The 27547-nt window shown below is 35.3% G+C and overlaps 1 protein-coding gene across 4 annotated transcripts in view; it reads left to right on the top strand.

The window, feature by feature from the left end:
* Positions 1–26747, top strand: part of LOC132708277 (protein madd-4) — a 535295-nt gene extending 508548 nt beyond the window's left edge. The window contains exons 13-22 of one of the 4 annotated variants that reach the window (XM_060680499.1): positions 3448–3489; positions 8073–8304; positions 11189–11583; positions 12474–12934; positions 13142–13434; positions 17185–17307; positions 17947–18340; positions 20970–21118; positions 23827–23980; positions 24368–26747. In XM_060680499.1, the coding sequence (XP_060536482.1) occupies positions 3448–3489; positions 8073–8304; positions 11189–11583; positions 12474–12934; positions 13142–13434; positions 17185–17307; positions 17947–18340; positions 20970–21118; positions 23827–23980; positions 24368–24477 (2353 nt within the window). In that variant the 3' untranslated portion in view covers positions 24478–26747. Of the gene's footprint in view, positions 1–3447; positions 3490–8072; positions 8305–11188; positions 11584–12473; positions 12935–13141; positions 13435–17184; positions 17308–17928; positions 18341–20969; positions 21119–23826; positions 23981–24367 lie in introns of all 4 variants that reach the window. The other 3 variants (XM_060680498.1, XM_060680501.1, XM_060680500.1) reach the window with 3 other exon arrangements.
* Positions 26748–27547: the final 800 nt, after the last annotated feature.

Here is a 27547-nt window from a genome sequence, read left to right as displayed (position 1 = left end):
ATTTTTGCATTGTGTGAAGGTAACTTATCATTTTGAAAAATCCGCGAGTTTTCTGCCCACAGTTTTGGGTCTCTTTCGACGAATTTCTTATCGCAAACGTCTCATTACGCCCAAATAATACTCTGTATTTACTGTTAGGCCTGTTTTTTTCATAAAATTAAGGTCTTTTGACACCAACTTTGTCGGTACACGACGGAAAAACAAATCATTAACCAAAATGTCTCCATAGGCAATATTGAACTCCTCCGCTACCTCTGTGAATGTCATCAACAAATGTACCAACTTAACAAAAAAAAAATAACTCAAATCAGAACAATAAGTGCGCTACAGTGGACCTTCCGGAAACTTTTTGATCAAGGGGTTATATACTAAAATCTAATTTTTTATATCCTAGCTAGTTAATCATCATTCAATCGTTTTTGTGTAAAGATAACATTCTTACATTTAGAAAAAATAATCTGTCTAACCCCAAATTTAACATCCTATATCTCGAAGACGAAGGTCTTGCCTACCTACGTTTCTACTGGGCGTCGTAATATTAATGGTATATACTAAAACCGCAGATTCTTTAGATAGACATATTAAGATTTAGCTAAATTTTGTTTAGTTTATTTCAATAGTTGATAATAATCGCAATATTCCGTATCCAAGTAAAAATTTATTTTGAACTCAGAGGGCGTACTCTCCACTACTTCGATATTTACGTTTTTATTGATCACTTTTCTCATCATTTTTTCAAGACAAATGTTACTTCGAACAACTTTTCGAGAATTGGCATTTACATCTTCCAAATAATATATTTAGATATCCAGAAAAACAATTTTTCAATGTTCAAATGTTCAACCAAGTTTTAAAAAAATTTATCTAAATATCTAAAAATGTTGAATAATTTAAGAAAAGCATAAATTTTAATTATAATACAGTACTTTACACTATTATTCCGCTACACGTAAAAATATACAGTGTGGTCGAAAAGTCGTACCTAAATTAAATACTGATTAATAATTTTTTTTTAGAATGACGTTAGAACATTTTTAATTTAGTTTCTTACTTGTTCACATTTTTACGTAATTCATTTATTTTTCAGTGACAGTTATTAAAACCTATTTTAACAACACCAACAATGTGTATTATTGAAGAAAAACATAAAACAGTTCTAATTTTAACCTTGAATTATGATAATGTATGTGTAATTACAAAAACAATATTACAAAAAGATAATCACAAATATTTTAGGGAAAAGGGGTAAAAACGAAGATGAGATATTGATATTTGAGTACTTTGAGTATTAAGAATTTCGCAAGTATAATCTTATTATTTATGGCAATAAACAAGGAGAACTTTTTATGACAAGTCTTTTTATGGACTATTGAAATTTGTACAGTTGCGTCTATGAAAATCTAGTACAAAAACATATCTCATAATTCCTGGTCTATTATAAAAAAATCTGATAACTTTCTGTGTCACAAATTTTTAAAATGACACAGCGCAAACACAGGTTTTAGACTGTCATGTATTCTATATGTCATCCATTAGTCAAAAAATACTTAATAGTCTAGGATATAAATATTTCTTTTTTGTCCCAGTATTTCATAGCATTTCATTTGTGAAGATATTGGTATGCAAGTTTAAACACGAAACTAGGGAAGGAGTATCTAAAAATTAATTGCAATAAAAATAAAGATTTAGATTAGATTGGGTGGTCGGAGTTGGCAATTTCTGACTTTGTCACTGAAACCTAGCTAGATTTATTGTAACTACTCCAAACTGTCTTATGCCCTTACTTATAGTCGTGAGTTATATCACACTCGTGCTTGAGCACGACTTAAAATGTAAAATTTCCACCAAAAAAGCAAATGTAACGTAAAAAGCTTTTGCTCAAGCTTTTCTTAGCTGACAATATATAACACATTCGACTATAGTATAGTCGGAATCTTAAATTTTAAGTAGGTATAAACTTGGCCAAGTTCGACTTAAGTTTTAGATGCGACTATAAGTATGGGAATTAGAGCTCCTTGTCTAGAAGTTTCTTCTTTAAGAACTTAATTAATCCCAGTAACAACAACAAAAAAAAGATAAGGTCAATAATTATTTATTGAAAAAAAGGAAACCGAAACAGGTACGCTCAAGTACAGAAACCCTTAATTATCTCGAAAACTGCCAATATGCTTCGGGAGTTTTACGCGTCAAAAGCGATGTTGCGAAGCTTAATAATAAAAAGAAAATTTTAAAATTACGACACCTTACTAAATTGGACATGCGCAATTCATGCAACAATAATGGCATTAAAATAACAAAATGATGACGTGTCACGTAAAAGCTGTAAATCTGGCAACATTGACATTAGCATTTTTGAATTTTGCATGTTCAAAAACCCTACAATAGTAAATTTTACCAAAATTAAAAATATATACCAGCACTGACAGCACTTCTTAAAAAATAGATACCCATTAAAATCGCAAATTATCGCATAAATAAGAAAATATCTCTTTTTAAGGACATATGAAATAAATATAAAATAAATAATGGGAAGAAATGTACTTTTTGTCCAAAGAAAACGAAACATTTATGTATTTTAAGAAGTAACGCCATTGTGACATTAAAACAATTCATAGATGATAATAATTGCATAGGTAATAATAATTATATGCTTGTACTTACCACTAGCAATAGGCTCCATACTATAATTTTATTATTGTTCACCAACTTTCTCTGATTAAATGAATACAAATTAATAAACTTTCAAGTTTCAATAACAATATGGCGCGTAGCAACGCTAATCAAAACAAAAGTTTGTTTATTTATAATTGTCAGGTAACTAGATTACTGAAATGTGATGGTTTAACTCAAGATTTTTAAGTTGGAGTTTCTGGCTTTTGGCCAGCTTTTGAGGAAAATTCGCCTGTGTGCGCGCGGTAAAATCTCCGAAAACATCCGATTGCTCCCAAACCCGTGCGGTAAAATCCCGGAAATGTCCGAAGTGGCTCGGATCCGTGGGAAAGAAAACTGACGTGGTAGAGTGACGCTTCCCGCACGCTAGATCCGTGTATAATTAGGCATTTTACAGACGGGAGCAGAAAAAATAAATTATTTTCATTGCTGTTCAATTCATTTTTCGGTTGCGCATTTGTGCCCAAGGAATCTGCAGTTTTAGTGTGTGTACTTGCTTTGAAACTTAATTTGCAGAAAACTTTTCGAATCGCATTTGCGAGTACACTCGTAGTTAAATTTCCTCTATTATCAGCTAATTAATTAAACTTCTTATCGTTAGGATTCGTTCGTTTAGTATCGCAAACAAACTCCCTGAAACGAATTCTTCAAGATTTATCGACGTGATTTATACGCTATCATGCCGACGGCGGCGCCACATTTCTCATTATACCGCTTAATTTTGTTGTTGAGTATTTTGTCGTTTTCCCTCCATGTGTCTTCGTTGTCTATTTTCAGCGATTACAAAGTGTACTTTGCCTGCGGTTGGGTGTACGTGAGGTACATAGTCAATTTTACACGAGACCACTTTTTTTACATCACCGCCTTTCCGCACGTTATTAGACACGAAAATATATTGTAGTACAAGATTCGTCCCAAATATTTCAGAAAGCTAGAGGTAAAGTCTGTTCATAGACATAATAAAGTGACTAACTGATATGAATTAAGGAAAGACCCAGGCAAGCTATTAGAATGAAATATGGCCGAACAGGTCCGTACTTTGCTTGGGGTTTTGTTAGGAAGGATACTAAACAATTTTTATTTATTTATGTATGTATTTATGTTTAAATCTAAAATAAAATTACAAATTATTTGTGTGTTGCTTTTGTGTCCCATGAGGAAGGTGTCAACTGTCTACTGTGACAACTTGCAATGTCGATTACAATTCCGCTATTAGGAGGAATTTTTGGAACTAGTTTGATTTTAAACCAACTTTCAAATAAATCAGCGGTCTTGTCTTCATGGTAATCCAGAAAAGAATCTTAAATATTTTTGCAGATAGAAAAAGTCCATTTGAAATCCAACCATCTTTCGAGCCAGTATGCAAAATAGTTATTCTTTTACCTCTTTTTCATGACGCGTTTGTTTTACACTTATCAGGTGAGTCAACCCAACCCTTTTCCGGGGTATCATAAGTCTCGAAGCAGGTTTCATCCAAGTAAATAATTGGCCTTTGTTGTTCCCTGTAAATCCTAATTTTTTGTAGATATTCCAGTCGCCATTTCCGAATTCTAAAAGATTCCATTAAGACTTGCCTTTTGTCAATTTTTTAAAATCTAAAACCCATGTGTTGAATACACTTCCATGAGGTAGTTCCGCCACATTTAACACCGGTTTCATCTTTTTCAAGCCTCCTAATTAAGATATCTAATGTAGGCACGCTTTGTTCCTCGTATAACTGCTAAATTTTACGCCGTATTATATCTTGATCACTTTCATCTACACTCGAGAAAATGTCAGCATCGCTTCTTTTTTTCCTCGCTGAAATGGGATTATTCACAATTTTCCATACAGTTGATGTTGGAGTTTTCGTCAATGTGGTCGTTTCTTTTAAAGATGTTTGCTTGCTGGCACCACGTTCAATGAGAGTCAAATAAACATTGTTTATAACTTCCTTAGTCTCAATCGAATAGTGTTTTCTACATTTGGGCGGGAGCATCTCCTGAGATGCACTAGACTCGCACATATTTCGCATATTCGCACACGATTCAAAACACGCTGTATTACACACGAAATAAGAATGATTACTCATAAACTTAAACTATGCAGTATACCAAACCAAAGAATATTAAACCCAGGTAGGTATAAAATTATTTTCTATTACGGACCACAATTTTAGCTGAATTTAAATTCCGAAACTTTAGGTATTAATCTTGTTGCAATGTATGTTAATGATGATCACTCTTGGATAATCCCATTGAAAAGCAATTGGTCACTTTCTTATATTTATGAACAGACCATAACAGCAGTTTAACGGCCGTCCCAACGACCTGCTCTTTAGCTTGGAATAACTAAGGAACAACTAAATTTTAAGCACTGGTCAGGGCACATCTATACTTCAGTTTGTTGCTATTCCTTTTTTAAATTAAGAAAATTTAGAACAAAATTGCATTTTGTGTGTATCTTTATTTTGTTCGTTTCATTATTAAGTAGTATCAACCACAAAATTAACGAAGACGATTACAGTTGTAATGCTGTTTTATTCATTATACTTCCAATTTATCCTAAAAGATAAACAATTACAGAAGAGTGGAAGTCGGGAAATCATAAGACAGTGAAACGTCAAAGGAAATTTAGCATGGGCTATGGGGCACTTAATAACTCCAAAGGAATATATTACATATGGATGTTAATACCAAGAGACACTTTGACATTGAAAGAAGCATGCAAAAAAGCTAAAAATATTTGCAATATGTTATTATCCTCAAACCCTTTGTACCTATTAGGGGCCATAATAAAGCATAAATTTATAAAGCTTATGTTATTTTGGTTCATTTTTTTAATAAAAGAAAAGAAAGAAAGAAGAATAATTATTTACAAAAGAACTTTAAATAAGTAGAGATACATAAATAGTAAACAAGAAAAAAGCTCACCAACATACATTAATCAAATATTATATACACATTTCTTAATAATTTTTACCGCAAAGACTTGATAAAATCAGAACAAATCATATGGATCATAACTAAAAACTTAGTGAGTTATAACAATATAACAATAGATTGACTATTTATTCAGTCTACTTATTGGTGGATATAAAATCTCAAACTTTTGCTCGAAGATGAATCAGAAGAAATATTTAGAGACTGATGAACTTCCATTGTCTCTATGTCTTGTTTACGACACGTTTCGGACAAATCTGTCGCTACCCGTTATTAAATGCAGACTAATGTTAATTCTTAAATTCTCATACACTTAATACACCAACGTGCCCTTGGAGGAACCATTAGATATTGTCGAGGCCAGATTTAGGAATGATACAACACTTCCAGATAGAACTTCGCTTCCGCTCGAGAAAGTGCTGTGCTCTAGGTGCTGTCTTTCAAGTCAAAGATAAGCTTTACGCCAATTAATGGGATCCCATCTCTCTCCGTTGGTAGCGAATATACATGGAATGGTTTAAAACTCATGCTATAGATGCGGCAATCGTTAAACTTAGGGCGTGGTTTCGATATATTAACGATACTTTCATTATCTGAAATGGAACCAATAGACAGTTAGATTCCTTTCTCAGTCATCTTAATTCTTTGCGACCGTCCATTAAATTTACCGTTGAGAAAGAGAAGAACGGCTGCCTATCGTTTCTAGACATCCTAGTATATAGGAAAGCTACACATACCGGCCAGTATTCAAATTTCGATTCTAACGATTCTGAAGCAAACTAACTAGGAATCATCCAAACACTCTGCAAAAAAGCAATCACAATATGCAGCGACGAAGCATCGCACGTTGTAGAATTAAGCAGTATTAAAAAGGATGTGCTTCATAATGGCTACGCTCAAAAATGTATTGACAAAACATTATCAAATTGCAAATGGAAAGCCACAGCAGAACGATGTGAGGTAGATACTCTCTCTATCGACGATTCCATATATGAAGGAAATCTCGGAAATGATCAGTCGAATAGCAAAACAATAAAAAGTTAAGACTGTATTCAAGTTCGGGACGACATTAAGGAGCATACATTCAAGAACAAAACCAGAAACATCGACTCAAGAGAAAGACAAAGAGCTTATCTATCAAATACTTTGGTGTTGGAAAACATAGGAAATACAACAATAAAATGGCCCGAAACTTGGTTTGTCCACAAGGAACCGAATTGGAACAAGGGCAATTTTAAGGAAGCTGTATTAATTAAAAACAATGAAAACATCTTTAGCAATCCAATCGTTGAAATGTCTACAATCTGACAACTCTTAATAGGACGCACCTATAATGGCATCCTAGCCTTAGCCTTAGAATTAAACGTTATGTAAACAATAAATAAAGACAATGGAAGTTCCACAATCTCTTAGTATTATTATAAAATCTCGGCTGCTGAATAACCCATACTTTTATTTTCGTTGTATATTTGTTGTACGATGTACAATTGTGAATCACTTCAGATACCACGGCAGTAAGTTTTGTTACATACCTGACCTATAAACTTTTCTCTTCTTGTTACTCGCAGTTTTGCCTTCGAGATCGTGTCGAATAATCGCGAACCAATAGTGGTAAACTTTTCCTGTGTTTCTAAAAATAATTCCCAATTTTGACAAAAAATAATTATCTAACAGTTCAAATCTTTGCCAGCGTTTAGCTCTGTGTTCATTTCAGGATACTGACATGTGGAAGACAATTTTATCGCATATTTTTTAAACCCTTTTAGGTGAAATTTCGTTAAACTACAGGGGACCACTTTAGTTAGCAAACGAAAGTTTGCTTGACAACTAAAGTCCCCCTCCCTTAATTGCAATATTACCTAACATCAGGTGACCTTTGAAGAGGTTGGTTGAAACGGCTGTTAATCACTTAATCTATTAAATTTTACTAAGCAATATAAGGGAAAATGTTGTACTTTTTTCCTGCTCGACTTCTAACAGCTAATGTGCTACAAATTAATGTCGTAAAAAGCGACTACCGCAATTCGTTAGCATTAGGTTTTAGAAGTAATTGCTGGCTACCTTAACGCACTAGCAATTTTAAGCACACTCTCACATTTTTCAAACTTTTTTCCACCGCTTTGTCTGTAAATGTGTATCACGTGTTGCGTTTTTCACTATCGCTTTCGTTCCAGCTGCGTACTGTCCTTTTTTGCCTCTATCCGGCGTTCAAACCCTGCTTCATGTCGTAAGTTCAAATATGTATATGACACTGAATTGCCGACAGAGTTTGTGTTGCTGCCATATTTTCCCGGATGATGGTTCAATTTTTTTTTTCGTGATAATCTTAAATTTGAAAGAATTCATCGAAGGCGACGATAAAAATGAACCACCACACGTAAAAAAAAAACACACTAGCTCACCCCCCAAATCGCTGCACCCTTTTTTCTACCGATTTTGCCGAACCGTACCGAAACCGTCTGACATATTCGTTCGTTTCAGATTTATTCCAGACGAGTGGGGGCCTTGTAGCGCCACTTGCGGGGAAGGAGTGCGCAAGCGCGAGGTGCACTGCAAAATATTTCTCGAATTTTCGCGAACGATTGCGAAACTGCCCGACAAGCAATGTTCGGGGATCAAGCCGATCGAAATCGAAAAGTGTTATCGGGAACCGTGCATGAACGAGAAGCATGCCATGGATATAAAGGACGATCCGAGGTCGGACAATATCAAGGTTGGTGACTATATGGCGACCACGAGTATACCAGGAACTATATCCATTCTAAAAAAGTTTTAAACCAAGTCCCCACATAACACTGCTCTTGGTTAGTCTCATGGTATATTTATGTTAAAATAAACTTATACAAAGGTAAAATAATGGCAAATGCATTTCTACACAGGAATTCTTAACTCCTTAATTTTTTTGTTTATTTATTCAATGGTCCAAGAAAATTTAGAAATTACAATTAGGCGATTAAGATCTCCAGCTTTGGAGAGGAAAAAACCTTCAAAATCCATTTAGTTGCAATATCATAACACCAAGAAAACAAAAAAATGTTAATTCAAACGATGCTAAAAACTATAATTATTATAGGAACCAGCTATTATACAGCCCAAGAATGCGTGAAATGAATGAGTTTGAGTTGATGATTTCGTATATTCGTTCAAGGTCCCTCTGCTTCCTTCTATAGGAACGGGTTGACAAGTTTAATGCTTTGAATCAACACTCATGGAAACATGTTGATGCGGCATACCCATCGAACTTGCTAACGTTGATGCTAGTTCATTCTCTTGTGTTCCTTATCACTAATCCAATTATCCGGCGTGCTTTGCTAATCGCAGAATCAACATAGGACGAACAATGCAACCTTTTAACCAGCAAAACGCCCACACCCCTGAATTGATTCAAATTGTGGACTACAGCTCCAACACCTGATAAATATGAGGATGAGACCGAAGAATTTTACCATGAGTGACAGAACGGGTTAAAATCCTGAAGAAAAAACATGAAGTAAATATTGTCGTGCCAAGATCGGTCAGAGAAGAACAGAAACCGGAGATTTCGAGCTGGGAGTACATAATGAGAGAGCTGATCTTCTTGTTGAATTCCTTCAAGATAATGAATTAGTAGTGAAACCACCACACAGACGACTTTATAACTAGCAATTAACCAGGACTCACCGGAGAACATTGTTAGAAACCACACTGATTTGATCTTAATGAATCACAGATTCAAAAATAGTTTTAGGTCAGAAAAAACATATCCAATCTGTTGGTTGCTCAGATAAAGGTTAAATATAAATAAGAAACGTTCAAGAGAAGAATCGGTCCAGATATGACCTAACAAGACCTAAAGACCCAGTTACAAAAACAACGGTTTCAGAACAACTTAAACAAAAGCTAAAAGAAACTAACACCTTTACAATGCACAACACAGACAAAAGAAACAGCAATGGATGACGAACGATGTTCTGAACCTAATCGATAAACGCCGAGAATATAAAATTCATAATCGTGACTGATACAAAACCATCCACAATGAAATTCAAAATAAGCGCAGAATCGTAAATCAAAAATGGTCAAGAGATGAATGAATTACAAACGAAGCGGGATTCTTAGTTTGAATGGGTGAGTACTGGTCCAAATGTCTTACCAGGAAACGAACGAAACGAATGCTGCAGCGCTATGTTGGTATTTTCAAACTAGCAGAGAATAAGACCGAAGTGGTTTATTCAACACCATACACGCGTCAAGGAGAATACCACAGGAGTGTTGAATCCACTTTTGTAACGTTAACAAAAAAATCTAATGCCAAACGCTGCTCAGTCTTGGAACAAGAGAAGCTCTCTTTATCATGCAAGTACTAGTTGAAAGATGCTTAGATATGAATAGACCAGTATACATGTATTTTATAGACTATGAGAATGCTTTTGAAAAGGAACAACGTTCTAAAATCCTACAAAACCTTCAAAACATCGGGCTGGATCAGCGTGATATAAGAATTATAGCTAATTTATACTTCGGGGCTTCGGTTCAGGTGGAGAAACGTATATCGGATAATATGGAAATTCAATTTAATATCTACTCTGAGGCTATTTTGACTGAGGCCCTATCTGAAAACGAAAAAGAAATTTATGTAAATACATACAGTATCATTGAGCAGTTCCTCTGAAAATCTGTAATGGTTGTTATCAAAAGTTAACAAGACTACTAATACCAATGGTCTAACACTAACTCCAAAAAAGAGCAAATTTATGATTGACGGCAAGCAAAATATTGGAAATTGTTAATGGGCGAAGAAATAATAGAAAGAATGGATCACCATGAATACCTCGCCTGAACAGTGAACAGTGAATGGGATAATTGCCAGAAATTACGGATTCGCATTGAAAAAGCCCGTGCATTTATCAAAATGGAACGTGTAGGCAATTGAATATAAGTTTAAGACTACGCCTGGCTATAGGCTACATATTTCCCATTTTGCTTTACGGATTAAAGGGATGGACATTGTTAAAAAAGTGAGTTTATTGTCGCATTCTTAGGAATTTCTAGACTGATAGAGTACACAATGCTGATATCTTTTTGCCTCTAAGTACAAAGACCGAAATCTTAAACGCACATGTTATGAGCGGCGAGAACCTTCAACTAATAATAAAAAGTACACGAACGATCCTTATTTCACGCAGCGGTCTCCAAAATACGGATAGCCAGAATGATCGCTAACAATAAATAGAAAACGAGACCAGAAGAAATTAACATGATAAATGGAGTTATTGCAAGCTCTGATCTTGATCTCATTACTTACTTTTTTTAAGTATTGATAACCTCTTGCAAGCAACTAAAATTTTTTTTTTAAATTCGCCTTAGGAATTTAGTTATTTACTATAAAATTTAGTAACATTCGGTACGGAAAAATAAATTGATATTTTCCATGTGAGAAAATAGATTTTTTAGAAAAATCAGATTAGAAGAAATGCAGAAAAAGTCAAAGAAAGGAATTGACACAATTTCTTCGTACACTTTTCAAGCATATATGATTGAAAAAACTGATCTTCATTTAGTAATAAAAATCAGAAAATGAAAAATTTGCTATTGTATCAGACATCGAAAAATTGCAGGTCGGTTCTGGTAGTCCAGCCAAGTCCTATTCGTGGAAAGAGCAGGGATTTACGCACTGCAGCGCGTCTTGCCTTGGAGGAGTGCAGGAACTGATCGTCAACTGTGTCAGAGACGATAACCAAAAAGTCACATCTCCGTTCATGTGCCCGATCGAGCTCAAACCGGAAGCGATCGTCAGGTCTTGCAACGAGCACTCCTGTCCACCAAGATGGACGTATACCGAATTCTCACCATGTTCGCAAAGTTGCGGTATGGGAATCCAGACCAGGGACGTCACATGTATTCACGAACTGACTCAAGGCGGGAGTAATACTATCGTAGTGCCCAATAATAGATGTCCCCAACCGCCACCGCTCGACAGACAGTTCTGTAACGTGCTCGATTGTCCTGTAAGGTAAGTGGTTACGTTATGAGCAGTGTAGACTGTAAAGCATTTATATATTATCGAAGCATATACAGGGTATCTAAAGCGTTGAAGATTTAGGTTGTTGTCTGTACGTGACTGTTGTGTTCTCTCATCAAGTTTAGCTGTAGTATGATGTCAAGCTCCAGGATGTCAGCTCCTAATTTTAAGTATATAATCCTTGCCGCTTGCTCGTTCTCCTCATCTTATACAATTCGTCGTTCGAACAGGCCGTGTGGTGCTTGAAATTGTCCAGTTTTCAGGTTTGCCCACCTCATGCCTAACAAGGTGTAGGTTATGCGTTTCTGCATGCTATTAATGACTGAGAATCGTAGCCAATGTAGGCGAACTTCCTCTGTTCTCGAGGCGTCGATTGCCTTTCTTCGCTATTTCCCTCTAAACACATCTGCCCAGTTTTTATTCCCTAACTTGTATAAAGCTTCTAGGCAACTTCTTTCGGTTTTGGAAGAGCAACGAGGGTATTGATGTTTTTCTGTTACCTTTCTGCAAGCATTCTTGCACAGATCACAATGGGATGCGCTTCCGCCTCCAATATGCTTAGATAGGTATCAAGGTAGATGGTTATTTCCGTCTTTGAATATTCGCCCTAGATGATGACCCCAAACCTTCTTCCTACTTCTTCTCTTCCTTGCTAAGCTGGTTTATTTGGTAGGGCAAGTTCATTGGGAGTTATGCCTGATATCAGCTCCAAAATGCTATACGTTTCTTGATACAAGCCTGCGGCCTGTCGAGGGTCACCTATTTAGGTTGTAGGTTGCATACTTTGCCTGGAAGGAAGTCCCAGTTAGGGTTGTGACGGGTGTCAAAAAATTTAAAGTGCATTTACCTAGTTTGAGTTATTTTTTTACACCGTCTTTTAGATGGAAAGTGTCGGAATGGTCCAGGTGCACGGAACCTTGCGGCGGTGGCGAAAAGACGCGTAAAGTCGAGTGCAAACAGATCATGGCTCAGAACCACACGGTCGACCGTCCGCCAAACATGTGCCCCTCGCCGAAACCGCTGGAGAAGAAACCTTGCAACACCAAAGGCTGCGTCGTCGAAACCGACAAACCGGACATCGACGTCATGGACAACAGTTACGTTCAAAAAGACCCCAAAAAGAAAAAAATATCGATAAAGGTTGGAGGATCGGCCACCTTGTTCTACGGTACCACCGTCAAGATCAAATGCCCGGTGAAGAAGTACGACCGGGCGAAGATCTTGTGGAAGAAAGACAACGCGCTCCTTCCGCAGAACAAGAAGTTCAAGAGCTCGAAGAAGGGAGCCCTGCGGGTCCAGAGTTTGAGTTACTCCGATAGCGGGGTGTACACTTGTGTTGCTGGTAAGTGATGTGGGAATACTGGTTACATTATATCCGGTGCAATGTTTTTGTTCCAAGAAGTGTTGGTTACCTAATTTCGGGGACCAAATATTGTAGAAGTTATAACGTGTTAAAACCTCAAATTTTGAGGCCTTTCAAACTTTTTGAGCAATATTTTAGTATCATTCATCACTTCTACTCGATTTTCACAAGTTTCTGCTTCAACAGGCAAATCTGCAGCCAGCATAAAAATCTCCGTCACGCCCAAACCGGGCGAATTCCACTCCTCGGAAGAGATACAGAGGCTCTACAAGACGGAAATCGTATCAGATGTCGACATGTCCAAAACCAAAGGCACTCCTGTGTTCGCCGACGACTATTCCCACGAGCAGCGTCCAGACGGCACAAAAAAGAAGTTCACCAAGTTGTTCACGCCTACCACCGTTCCGAGTCTAAGACTCGAAAATATGAACCACCCCAATCCTGAAGCAAGCACGCCTTCGGATGTTGAACGACATCAGGTAAATCATTTTTAAGTAAAGAAACTATTTTCGAATACAATTCCATAATATAATTTTCATTTTGAAGACACCTTATGATTTTGCCATGTTAAAAATGCAACGGTATATTTGGTTCTGGGTTTAAATTTGACTACATCGCTGAATCATTATAGAAGGAGTCAAATTTCATTAAAAATATTATTCTTTAATTAAGCGTTAAAATAAAATTTACTTATTTATTAATTCTTTTATCGAGTTTGTTAACTTGACTCCCTTTTGCCTGAATATTAACTGGGATCTGGATATGTCATTGACATGTCGTCAATAAGTTTAGATGCGGCGTTTTACGGCAGTATTTTCTCAAACTATATTCAAGTCAATATGGCAAGGTCATTAGTTAAAAATTCATGATTGGACCTTGGCAAAAATGTTCTCCTGGTTGCTTCATAAGCATTTATTCTCTAGTAACTCTATGGTTTATCCAGTGGTGGAGTTGAGAGACCCAGGGTCATGATGTCATACAATATTTATATTATTATCTTACATTATACAGGGTCTTTTGTAATCGTATATCAAGAAATCTTATTTGTAATACCACACACATAGCCGATATTTTAATTTTGGTTTTCTCTTGATAATACACCCAAAAATCACCAACTTAAACTTCCATCTTCAATTGGAAAACACCCTGTAATCATAAAGTATAGTTTATTACAAAAATTTACTTATTATATTCGTTCGCTGGCCTTAAAGTGATTACTTCACAGGTCTCTAAAATGAAGCCAATACAAATTGAATTCATGTGGAACCTTAGCAATGTCGCTATCATAGGCCACCACAAAAATTCCTCTGTTGAACCATCAATTTTGCTAGTGCTTTATTTTATACTATTATTATTGGTAATAATTGCAATATCATTTTAGTACACGATACCTAGTTATACAGGGTAAGACGAAAAGACGAGTCAATCCGTAAATGACTCTCAAAAATATTAAAATTTGTTATATACCATTTTTTATTTCCGGGTCCGGTTTCTATAATAAAGATTAACTTATTTTAATAAATAACATTTTATTTTTTAAAACTTGTCGTATGTAATTTATATTATTATATTATATTAGTTGGTCATGCAAGAAATGTGATGAACGACCGTCAGTGTTTGGGTCCATTTTTGCAAAACAACAATACATTAATTATATGACGTGTGACATGACTATTAAAATTAACAACCCTCAAAATTCAAGCCATGCGGTTATATCTCTGAAAACATCTGATTGCTCCCAAACGCGTGGGGCAATATCCCGGAAATATCCGAAGTGGCTCGGATCTGTGGGACACGAAACAGACATTGTAAAATGACACTTTCCGCAAGCTAGATCGGTGTCTGATTAGGAATTTTACAGAAGAGCGTAGAAAAATTATGTTTATATTACATTTTCAGGATTTTTACGTTTGTCATCAATGTATTCGTGTTGTTTTGCACAAATATACCCAAAAACTAACGGTCGTGAAAATTTAAAATCACTCCGCATATGCCAAATAAACTTGTGACTCTACCACTCCACCACACCTGTTGCATAATATACTATTACGTAATATATTTGTGTAAGAGCTGTTGATAGATATAAGCAAGTGATCAATTGCTTTTGGATGGGATTATACCTACCTGTGTGTAATATTCTTTGGTTTGGTATACTACTTAGTTTAAGTTCATTAGTAACCATTCTTATTTCGTATGTAATACAGTGTGTGCGAATTATGCAAAATATGTGCGAGTCAAGTGTATCTCAAGCCGCCCAAATGTAGAAAACACTATTCTATTGAGACTAAAGGAGTTATAAACAATATTTATTTGACTCTCATTGAACGTCGTCAAGGAAGCATCTTTAGAAGAAACGGCCACTGTATAGAAAATTGTGAATAATCCCATCTCAGCGACAAAAAAAAGAAGCGATGCTGACATTTTCTCGAGTGTAGATGAAAGTGATCAAGATATAATACGGCGTAAAATTTACCAGTTAGACGAGGAACGAAGCGTGCCTACATTAGATATCTTAATTAGGAGGCTTGAAAAAGATGAAACCGGTGTTAAATGGGCAGAGCTACCTTATGGAAGTGTGTTCAACACATGGGTTTTAGATTTAAAAAAATTGATAAAAGGCAAGTTTTAGTGGAATCTTTTAGAATTCGGAAATGGCGACTGGAATATCTAGACAAAATTAGGATTTACAGAGAACAACAAAGGCCAATTATTTACTTGGATGAAACCTGGTTCGACACTTATGATACCCCGGAAAACTGACTCAACTGATAAGTGTAAAACAAACGCGCTATCAAAAAGAGGTAAAAGAATAACTATTTTGCATGCTGGCTCTAAAGATGGTTGGATTCCAAATGGACTTTCTCTGTCTGCGAGAAATATTAAAGATTCTTCTCTGGATTACCATGAAGATACCACCGCTGATTTATTTGAAAGTTGGTTTAAAAGCAAACTAGTTCCAAACATTCCTCCTAATAGCTTCATGTGACACAAAAACAACAATCCAAAACTACTGTATAATAACGACATTTAATTTCACGAAAATTATATCAAAAATTAATTGAAATTAATTAATCTTGAAATTCTAGGACATACAGTTTTAAGGCGTCCTCCTTACCACTGTATATTTAATCCCACTGAACATGTTTGGCACCAACTGAAATCTGCCATTCGTCGTAGCAATGTTTTTCCCCGTGTTAACTCCAATGTCCTCAAACTTATAGAAACCGAAGTTTTTAATATCCCTCCACAAAGTTGGGAAAATTTTCTTGAACATATAGAAAAAGCAGAACAATAAATAATAATAATAATAATAAGAACAGGCGTAAAAGTAATTTAAGTAGGTAATAAAAATAATTTATAATTTTATTTTAGATTTAAACATAAATACATACATAAATAAATAAATATTGTTTAGTATCTTTCCTAACAAAACCCCAAATAGTTAAATTCTAAGCAAAGTACGGACCTGTTCGGCCATATTTCATTCTTACAACTTGCCCGCGTCTTTCCTTAATTCGTATCAGTTAGTCACTTTCTTACATCTATGAACAGACTTTATCATAGATACTACACGCAAAAATGAAAAATAGCTTAATAAAGATTTCTGTATCTGTTGCCAGTCTGATCCAATATTTATCGTTCACACCAATAATTAACTGATATCTCAGGCTTTTGGGTTTGTTTGATGCCTGGGATCCTTTTCGATATATTTTTAGAAATCGGCGAATATCGAAATAAAATTCCTTTATTATTTTCACTCTCTATATTATTTATGAAATTAACAGGTAATAAAATTAAACATCTGACTTTGAGAAAGAGGCACTAATTTTTGCCAAAACTACTGGCTTACATATCAACGAACGTCTTTGATGGGCGTGTGTGTTAGTGTGTACGTGAACTTGACATTTAGAGAAGCGTTGACCTGTACCAAAATTCATCTCTATATCTCAACACGTTTTTGATATAGTCTAAATAAAATACACCCAGACCCATGTCCTTATAAACCATTTTTCATATTTTTAAATGTAAAATCTGTTCTTAAATTGTTATTTGTGCTTAACGAAGCAATTCCGAAGCAAAATTAGACGTATATATAAGTCGGGCCACTCTGTACTTAATAAAACTGGCGCTTTACCGGCGCAAGTGCCAAATTTTCGTATATCTCGCGATTAGAAACTTGTCGCCGCACCGAAAACTTAACTTTCCGTCTCCCGTCATGCTGCAATAAGGATAAAGCTCTAAACTTGCCGTCGAGCACTTCGGAATTTTTGAGCACGACGGACTACGAGAGCACCCGAAGTTCGGCAACTCGTCCGACGCCCAACTTCCTGCCGTTAATCTCGAAATTGCAGGTTAGAATGTTTAATGTCGTCCTATAGCTCGTGGAATCGAGTGTTGCATTTTTGGTTTGGTTTTGTTTCCGCGACCCCCGTTTTGTACCGTGGTCCGGAGCGAGTGCTTTAATTAGTTGATTGAAAAATGCACGCAGATTTTTTTAGGTTTTTGTTTTTATCCTAAATGTAATGAGAGGACAGGGATTGCATCGATTCCTTTATTAAATGAGAAATAAGCGACACCCACAAGGGGTTTTGTTGATAACAAAAAAAAAGACATTTTAATTAACGGAATCCGCATTAGAATATCATTTTAGTAATCCAAAAGCAATAATTATGTTTATTATTCTTTCTTTTACATTTTCGCGCATGAGTCACGCTTGGAAAACAGAACAAAGTATAAACGTAGAAATATCACATTAAACCATCAGCTACAAAAACATTCCATATTTTTTTACGAATTATCCATATTCTCCTTTTTCATCTTCAAATGGTGTAGCCGATTTTGATATGGCGGGAACATTTGCAATTGGAGTCTAAAAAAGTTGCTACGCTATTCTTTTGTTCTTTATATTTAGACTTCCATTTTGATGCTTATTGTGCCAAGTTAATCGGCGACATTATTAATGAGGGAGGCAGGAATATTGGCCGTTTCAGAGCGGCGGTGGCACCTCCAGGGGACACAGGATGGTGGTGTTCCCTCCCGATTACGAAGTCTACCGAGGCGTCGACGAAGACGTCCGAAGTCTCGCGGAACGGGAACCGAAGCTAGTCGAAGACACCAGTAGCGACAACGCCCGTTTGGATTGGATCATCGACGAATGGTCACGGTGTTCGGAAACCTGTGGTGGGAACGGGTTCCAAGTGCGCGCTATCCGTTGCACCATGACGATCCGCAACATCACCCATCACGTTGAGAACGGCCTTTGCGAAGACGCGGGCCTGAAGATTCCGGACACGAGCAGGAAATGCGGTTTCGAAGAGTGTCCACGGTGGATAGCGTCAGAATGGGGTCCTTGCGGCAGATCCAAGTGCTTCGCCCGGCATAAGGGTGAGAATATTCAAATAATTTCTACCTATGTCTCTCAAAATATTTTAATTAAATCCAAATAATGGGATTCGCCAAAAAATTACTTTCCTAAATAATAACCTTGCTCTATTTATAGATAGACTAAAACTCCCGATTGTAAGAATAGTAAAAAATCTCTACTTAAGGCTTGATAATGACTTACGCTTCAAAGCCCACGTTACATCGATATTGCAAAAGGCATATTTTGCCACACGAAAATTATTATATGAATCCTTAGTCCTGTAGTTTATATCAATATAGTATATTACCCTTTCCTTGATGTGTATACTAGGAATCAATTACAAAAAGTTCAGAATGGTTGTGGTACATCTGCATCTTATCATTTGGCGGAGTTTGTCAGTAAAGTACTCCTTTACTTCGTTACCCTTCCATATTGGCGATGCCAGGATATAGAAATCACCGCGAGTTACGGAACTTTTTCTATTTCTATTTTTCTATTCCTCGTCATCGATTAGCCTTGTTTTGTCGTAGCTTTATTTACCTTCCCTTTTTTATCTAACCCTTAAAGGCTTTCGTAGAGAGAGCAAACTCGCTTACTAAATACTATTATTCAAATCTTCTAGATTCCTCCTGCGTCGGTTTCTTATAAATCAAACTTGATGTACTACTCTGTACTTGCTTACACATTGTTTGAGAGGGGGCAGAGCTAAACATTGTCTTGCATGACTGATTCCCATATTGCTGAAATTGAGGCGCGGTTAAGATTGTTTGGTTGCTTATAGATTTCTATGGATTGTCGGATTTTTCGTTGTTAGAACAATTGATTATATGCAAGAATTTTATTTTTATCGAATGAGAGTTTATGTCCGGTTTCATGATTGTCTTCGGCAAGTGCCAATGAGTTGGTCGAATTTAATTCAAAATAACTTACCTTATTCAAACACAGATGAAACGGCAAATTTATCTTTAAAATAGAAGCAACATTATACTTCATTACAAACATAAATTTTTGAATTGATTTCCTGAATTTACGGATTCTTCATACTTTATCTTTTTCTTGCGTTGTGCCATCATATGCTCTCCTATTTCTCATGATGGCACATAGTACGCAACCTGCTATGCAGTTGTAATTTTGATACTTCTACACGGTTTGGCACATTTATTTTAGAATTTCTATTTATTTGAACACACGCTCAGTATCAACTAAGACGATATAATTTTACGAATAAAATTCGCAAATAAAGTGATTTTCCTTTCAATCCACCCTAGCATATTCTTCCATATTAGCAGTATTGCAGGATTTTGTGACAGTTCTGTGAGGCTTGTCTGTGATTAATCAACAATGTCAAAATTAAATGGACAAATTTCAGTTTTGGAAAAGGCACGTATTGCGTCTGCTGGAGTAGCACATTTTAGAAAGACACTTTTAAAAAGACCGGATATCTGAAAATCTATTACCACCCTACTTGAATTGAAGCCTATTTAGGAAGAGTTCTTCTGCCATCCAACCTTTTTCTTGGCATAATGCTTTGGAGCGTTGTCCATAAGTTCGTTGTTAAATTTTTCTAATGCAAAGATGAAAACTGGTGGCACAAATATGCCCATTGCATCCCTAACGCATATCACTACTTACGGCCTTTAGTAACAAACACTTTTTGAGGTCTTTTTTTTATAGTGTTAAGTCCAGATTTATCAACATTGTATATGTTTTCTAGTTTGAAATTATAATCACGAAGGGTCTTTAATGATGTAAAATACGATCTGATGTTTTTTTTTTATTAAATGCATGAGCTTGAGCAAATAACGTATTTTTAGGAATCCCTGAAGATATTCTCGGATTTCTTGTCAAAAAACCTTTTACCCATTTCTTTCCAGCAATCTGCTTGTATCGGTTAAGGTGATGACGTCAGTTGTTCACCGTTGCCAATTCGAAAACTAGTTGCTAGTGCAACCAAAAAACCTTGTTTCCATTTCCAAATTATGATTAGAGATATTAAGCGTTCCATCGCTAAATACACTTCACCACAACCGTCCAATGACAGTGAGTCCGAAAACAGCCCCACACTTGCCACTGTTATCCTTCCCGACATTCAAAACATCACTCACCACATATCAAAAGGTCTTAAGAAATACAATGTTAAAGTTCCGTTTGAGATATCAGTCATCCGAGATATGCCCCTCTTTAACTCCACCCTCTTCAAAAAATATGAAAGCAGGTACATCCTTACACCGTTATCCTCGCTTGTTAAAATTCCCGTTATAAGTAAGTTTCCAATAAAGACCCAAAATAAAAAGGAAATAAATAAAAAATATGGCGATGGCATGTAATAGCGGATAAATAAAACTGTTCGTAGCCTGCGGAGGACAAAAAAGGAGCAGGAGCATGAGTTTTCCGTCTCTTATATCATTACTGTATTGAAAAATGAAAAGAAATGAAATTCTTAAAGCGACTTTAGCGACCAAAAATGTTTAAAAAATTGTTTTTTTTTCTTCAGATTTCTATCTTACAACATTTGAATGTTATTTGTTGAGATTATAGCCGTTGAAAGATTCAAAAGTATGCAAATTTAGTACAGGTTTTCGCTTATAAAGAAACGCAAAACAAGAAAAGTGATCCTGTTTTACCTCTCTAAACAAAATATCCTTATAGCCTTACAGAAGCGGACGATAAGCTGTCAAACGAGCCTTAATCAGACCGTAGATATGACCAGATGTGACGCCAGCAGGAAACCGATCCAAACGCAGGAGTGTTACCATCAAAAGTGCGTCGGAAAATGGAAAGTGGGGCCCTGGTCCGACGTAAGTCCTGATTCTTTTAATGATAATTTTTGTTGTCGCGTACATCCCAATCGTCTTTAAACACGTAAACCTAAAAGTCAACAGTTGAGAATTTGCTTGTACGCAGAATTAGTTTTAGACCGGTTCTAAACTTCAATTGGTTAATCGTCTTTTCTCAGTGTAAACGTCAAAGTTGAAGACGTCAAGCCAGTTTTATGTCTTATTTTTGGTTTGGTTGCGTCGTTAGCGTACAAATTCTTTCCTTTGTGTTTTTTGGTTTATTTGGAGTAAATGAGAAATAATGAAGTTTCTAAAGTGAAAAATTGAAATTTGAATTTGAATTAGTTCATCCAGTGTAGACTACGAGATGAATGAAACACTTTTACCGATAACTATAAGTATATTGATCAACACACTGGGATCCGCTACATGCAACGACTTCTTCTAACAGCTTCCCTAGTCATACATTTTATGACATCAAACTTCTACTTGTCTAACGCGAACCACTGGTTATAAAGAGCAAATCTTAACCGTAAATCGTAACCTAAAAATCAAAATTATTTTGAATTGCAGCACGGTATAGTGACGCTAACTTTTTTCAGCATTTTTGGAGAGTTTATAAGGTCTCAATTTTGGAATGGTATTTTTCCTAAAAGTCCGCGTTTTAAAATGAAAACATTAAAAATTCCTTTAATCAACTACCTATTAAAAATATGTTATTGGTTATCACATTACACAATCATAAGACAACTTTCCAGATTTCCCATTTCAAAATATTGTAAGAAGAAACGTTCAAATTCAAAATAATTATATAAAAATTTTGAATCTGTAATCCGAAAACGAAACAGCTCAAGAAAAAATGTAGAATTTATTATTTGCTAGTAACCATATTATTTTGATGGTTGAAATCAGTAGTTAAGCCGTATTAGAAGCTTTTACAGGCTACAATAATCCTATTTTCTTCTAAGGTAAACCTTGCGATTAATCCACCACTTTACACAAGTATGCGTATATCGCAGCAAACTGAGATCGCTACTTGCAACATTTTGCACCAGACTTGGCTTTCTTAGTCAATCGAGTCTATCGAGGTATTAGTTGTCTAACCTGCACCACATCCCAATAATCAACTACCTGCAAAAAAATATAAAATTATTGCATAGAGTTAGCACGTTATACAATCATCATAAACCACCTTTCCAGATTTTTGCATGAAGAAATATTGTAAAAGGGAATGTTCAAATACAAATAATTTATTTAACATTTTTTATTGCGTAATCCAGAAACGAGGCGACTGTGCAAAAAAATGTAAATGTAAATAAAATTACTAGTCAGTTGAAAGAAGTGGTTTGTTTTTTCAAGGAAACTTCTACAGACTGCTATGATACTATTCACTAATCTCCTGGATTGCTCCTGCTTCAGTAGTTGATAAGCCTATTTTCGCCAATTGTCACGTTAGCTTCTTCAGAGCTAAACTGTCAGATAAAGCTCCACATTCATCTAGTACAAAAACTGAAATTCAGGAATTATTTGTTTGATATTTCTTTTGAATCCAGTTACAAAACAATATGCATGTGATAGTTGAGCTGAACAGATCGGGCAAACTGTTTTACATCATCCTCCATTTCATTGCATATTCACCCCCATAGAAGATTTGTGGCACCAAATAAAATCAAGTGTGCGAGCAGAAAATGTTACTGATACTCCGAGTGTAATAAATTTAATTAAAACTGTAATTAATAGTGCCCCTGTTGAGAGCTGAATAAATGCAGGGGACCGGAATATAGATTACAGTATCTTAATTAAAACAGATAAGTCGTTACAGAATAACGACAGTACAAAGTTTTTAGATTTGTGTGTTGATTAAAATCTTAAATGGGTTGATCACATTGATAATATTCCATCGAAAATTAGAGCTTATTGTTACTTAATAAAAATTATAAAAGATAGTGTTTCTGTTGAAGTGTTAAAATTGGTATACCAGGCTTGTTGAATCAGCAATGTCTTACGGTTTAATGTTCTATGGACAAGCCTGTGACACACACACACACACACACAAAACACACATCGCACAAAAAAGAGCTATAGCTAAGCTCACAGTCATCCAGAGAACTTTTTCGCTCACTATAAATTTTGACGCTGACGTCTCTTTATGTGTACTGTCTTATTATACACACTAAAAAAAGAACCCGAATTGTTACAGAGACACAATACCCGAACAAAAAATTAAATTGAGCGACCTTTTTATAGGTTATCAATTCGTCAACAAACCCCTGATTACATTGGTATTAAATGTTTAAACAAATTGTATCCACTCGACCCTAACTCAACCAGTTACCTGTTAAAAAATCATATACACTAGCCGAATTTTTCAATTTTTTAACGATCGGAGATCTCCCGGATTGTTAGACTTGATTTTATAAAAGCTCTGTATGATATTTCTTTTTACCTTAAGTGTGTGTTTTTTTTACGTATAATTGTCCGTTACATCCTTACATCCATCCATCCATCTATCTATCTATCTGTCTATCTACCTATCTAATCTATTTACCTATCTAATTAATCATAATGACTACTCTCAAAATGAAACCGAATTAAATTTTGAATAAAATCGTATTTATTTAGGTAATTATTGATAAATATTTAGTGCCATTGCAATTTCTATTAGTACTAATGAGATTTTATTGTACCTAAATATACATCACATTATTTTAATATTTTCTCCGGATTAGTGTTCTGCATCATGCGACGGCAAAGGAGAGAAGTTCCGGATAATCCAGTGTGTGTGGTACGGCACGAAAAAACCGGCAGGTACCGCGTGCATTGACCTCACTAGACCCTCGGTACGCAAGTCCTGCAAGGGTCCCCCATGTTCCAACTCGACAGGTGCGTAACAATGTTATTTACCACCGAAAAGTTTTAACTCGTACGTCGACCTATCTTCGCTTTCATTTGACACTACCATTCGTCAGTCAAAACTAACCAATCTGGTATCTATCGCAAAGAATAAGTGCAGTCCGAAAGCTATCGGCGACAATGACAGTGTGGTTGGACTATGCCCACTGTTATTCATAAAAAAATATTTCGTTAGTTTTTTAATTTTCACTGTGGCACATGATTGGTTCTTATGTGATTAACAACATATTAAATTAAATAAATAACGAAACTAACAATAAAATTGTCAGTTAATTTTTGTGGATTACACCCTTTCCACAATAGTGTTGAACGAAAGCGAACACAGTTTGGCCAATATTTTACTGTAATTTTTTTTAGTTGAAATTTGCGAAGACCATTCGATGTTCTGCTCAAACGTGAAAGTGTTAAAGATGTGCAAAATTGTCAGGTATAAACAGCAATGTTGCCAAAGTTGTGCCGAGGACTGAAGATTGTTTCGGTGAAGTTTTTTTTAACTGGTTGTGCCCCAGAACAGTGTCCATTAGAAAAATGAAAATTATAGGTTATGTTTAACGAATTTCCTACAAAAAAATCTTCACGAAATGATAAAGAGCACTGTTAGCAATACCACCAAGTAGATATTGTAGAATTTATTTTCTTTTTAAATATACTAGTATTAGTGCCAGTTTTTCTACTGTTGAAAATTTACGCTGAGTTTAATACGTTCAAGGGTGGCGTATTCAAAAATTAAACTAATCGTCTCTAATTTATTGAACGTAACACAAAGTATTGCTAATCTAATGAAAGTTATCGCGGTCTTAAAGAACCATCCTTAAGCTACCTGTAACTACTGTGTCCAAAGGATATCCTTCTGGACAATTGCAATAATTCCAATGATATAAAGTAAATCACTGAAAAAATGAAAAGATGGAATGGGATATCCTTTGCAAGTGAGACTGAACCTTGCTGAATCCTTCTAACCTCAATTATTGTACATTTGGTTAAGTTCGCAACGGTAGTGTAATTTTTGCCACGATGGCCACTAGAACGAAGCTTTATTTTAAATTATCAAAATATTTAATTAATCAATTGTTAAAAGGTTATCTTGTTTTTTGTTTTAAGATATACAACTAGGCAATTAAAACGCGCTTTTCGTAATGAAACATTCCTAAAAATGGCTAGCTAGCAATATTTGTTGATGTAATTAGTGTTAAATTTAAGCATACCTTACGTTTTTGTACATAACATTTTTTTATGTTAAGGTACGGATATAAGGGATTAAGGGAATCCCAGATACAAATACCGTTTGGTGATGAGCTTGTTACACGGAATATAAAAAAATGTAAATAAGAACTTAGAAACTTATTGAAATATTCTACGTGCGCGATACTTGGTGTCTCTGGAATGTGAAGCATCCCCTGACATTGACTTTCGATCTGCAGCGCCAAATACTCTGTATATTTTGTATGATAATTCGGATACAGAGTCTTGTTTTTTTTTATATTTTGGTTTATAGATCGCTGTGACATATTTAAATTAATAAATTTTAGTTGGAATAGAAGCAAAAAAAAAGTATTTAAAAAAGCTTGATAAAAAACATCCGATAGCCGATATAAATTTATAAAATTTTACCTAAAAATTACATACGGCATTTCAAAAGTAAAGGGGGGTGGGCGATCCCTTCCAGTGACACCTCTTACTTTCAACAGGAATTATGTATCTGTTAAAACCATTTTATAACAATTTTGTTTGAGTGCCTATATTTCAAAATAAAAAAAATTGTGCCCGGTGTGAGACGATGTATGTTTCTCACGTTAAATTAAAACAAAATTTAGTATAGCTAGGTAACTTAACGCAATTGTAAAACAATTTAAAAATATATATATTACCCAACTTTATGGCCAAAATTAATTGTTTCTGTTGAAAATTTCAGGGATGTTAAATTGAAAATCAATCCCGAAATAAAGTATTATTACGTATTTTAAGCGAATGTAAAAAATGAACATATAAAAACCTTTAAGTGTACCTAAGAATGTAAATTAATTGCAAAATCCATTGTTAGAATAATAATTAATTGTTTTAATTAGTTTTGCCGGTAGAGCCGTTATCCAATTTATTACGTACTTATAAGCAATTCCTACCTATGATTGATAGATATTAAAATTACGCTATTTTTTAAAAGAAAGTATTATTGAACATTTAGACCGCAGTATTAAACACAAGAACGTGTTCGTTGAATATTTTTGTCGAAAATGTTCGCTTTTTCTGAAAAAACCTCATTTGTAAAAGTTATTTATGTTGAAATAAAATATTATCAAATTATTTTGGAAATTTTTATTACTTTCACAAATTATTACATATTGCAATATTTCTGTAAAAAAAATTGGAGGAGAAAAAACTGATACCTATCCCGTAGTTTGATAAAAAAAGAAGATATTTCGCGGAGAGAAGAAAAGCGAATACTTTGACAGTCAGATCCTTTGCATAACGTTTAATTGTTTACATTTTGGAAAATGAATTGCGCATGAGAGTGACATTTGCAATTTTTAGTTCCAATCTTGAACCAAATATAGATTTGACAGTTTTTAAAAGTCGTATATCGTTTCCAACTCTATAGCTACTACGGTAAAAATGATACGCTGCAGGCGACTATGATATTTTCGTAGAGTTGGGAATGGCATTGTCGTAATTTTTGTGGAAAATTGATTTTTTCTACTCCGTTCCGTAAAATACCTAATTATACACCGATCTAGCGTGCAGGAAGCGTCACTTTTCAACGTGAGTTTTTTGTATCACTGTATTCGGGTTGTTTTGCGAAAATGTCCCCAAAAACTAACTGCTGTAGAAAAAATATAGTATGCAACACGTTCGTTAAAATTTTAAACTCACTCCGCTCGTGTCAAATAAACTCGTGAGTCAAATGCCGTTCACCGCACTTGTTGCATAATCTACTATGTATTTGTAACACAATGTGAAATAATAATAATATATTATGCAACAAGTGCGGTAAACGGCATTTGACCACGAGTTTCTAATAAACGAGTGAGTAAAAAAGTTTACCTACGGCCGTTAGTGTTTGGGTGCATTTTCGAAAAACAATACATACACTGACGTAACCGTCAGAATTGACAAATGTCAAAATTCAAATCGTGGGAAATATCTCCGAAAACATCCGATTGCTCCCAAATCCGTGCGGTAAAATCGCGGAAAAGTGGCTCGGATTAATGGGAAACGAAACTGACGTGGTAAAGTGACGCTTCCCGCACGCTAGATAGGTGGGTAATTAGGTAATTATTATTATCTTACATTAACGTACTAAGTTGTCTAGCACTAACATTACGGTTGGCATGTTTATCCTTGTGAAGGGAGAAAATCGTGCTCCAATGCAATCACAGTGCGTATAACCGGAGGTGGCGTGATAAGAGTAGCGACGGTAAAAACGTCTCATGGTATTATTAAGCGTCCAGTGGTCAAGCTCTGTCCACTTCCGCTTTATTTTGGTGTTTAATTTGTGGTACATTTTCGTGAGTTTCTTGTCTCACGGATCCGAGCGACTTC

The sequence above is a fragment of the Cylas formicarius genome, unplaced genomic scaffold, assembly GCF_029955315.1.
Source record: "Cylas formicarius isolate icCylForm1 unplaced genomic scaffold, icCylForm1.1 PGA_scaffold_10__41_contigs__length_53128322, whole genome shotgun sequence".
Lineage (NCBI taxonomy): Eukaryota > Metazoa > Arthropoda > Insecta > Coleoptera > Brentidae > Cylas > Cylas formicarius.
The sequence above is the reverse complement of the archived record's forward strand: the minus strand, read 5'-3'. Positions and strand labels throughout refer to the sequence as shown.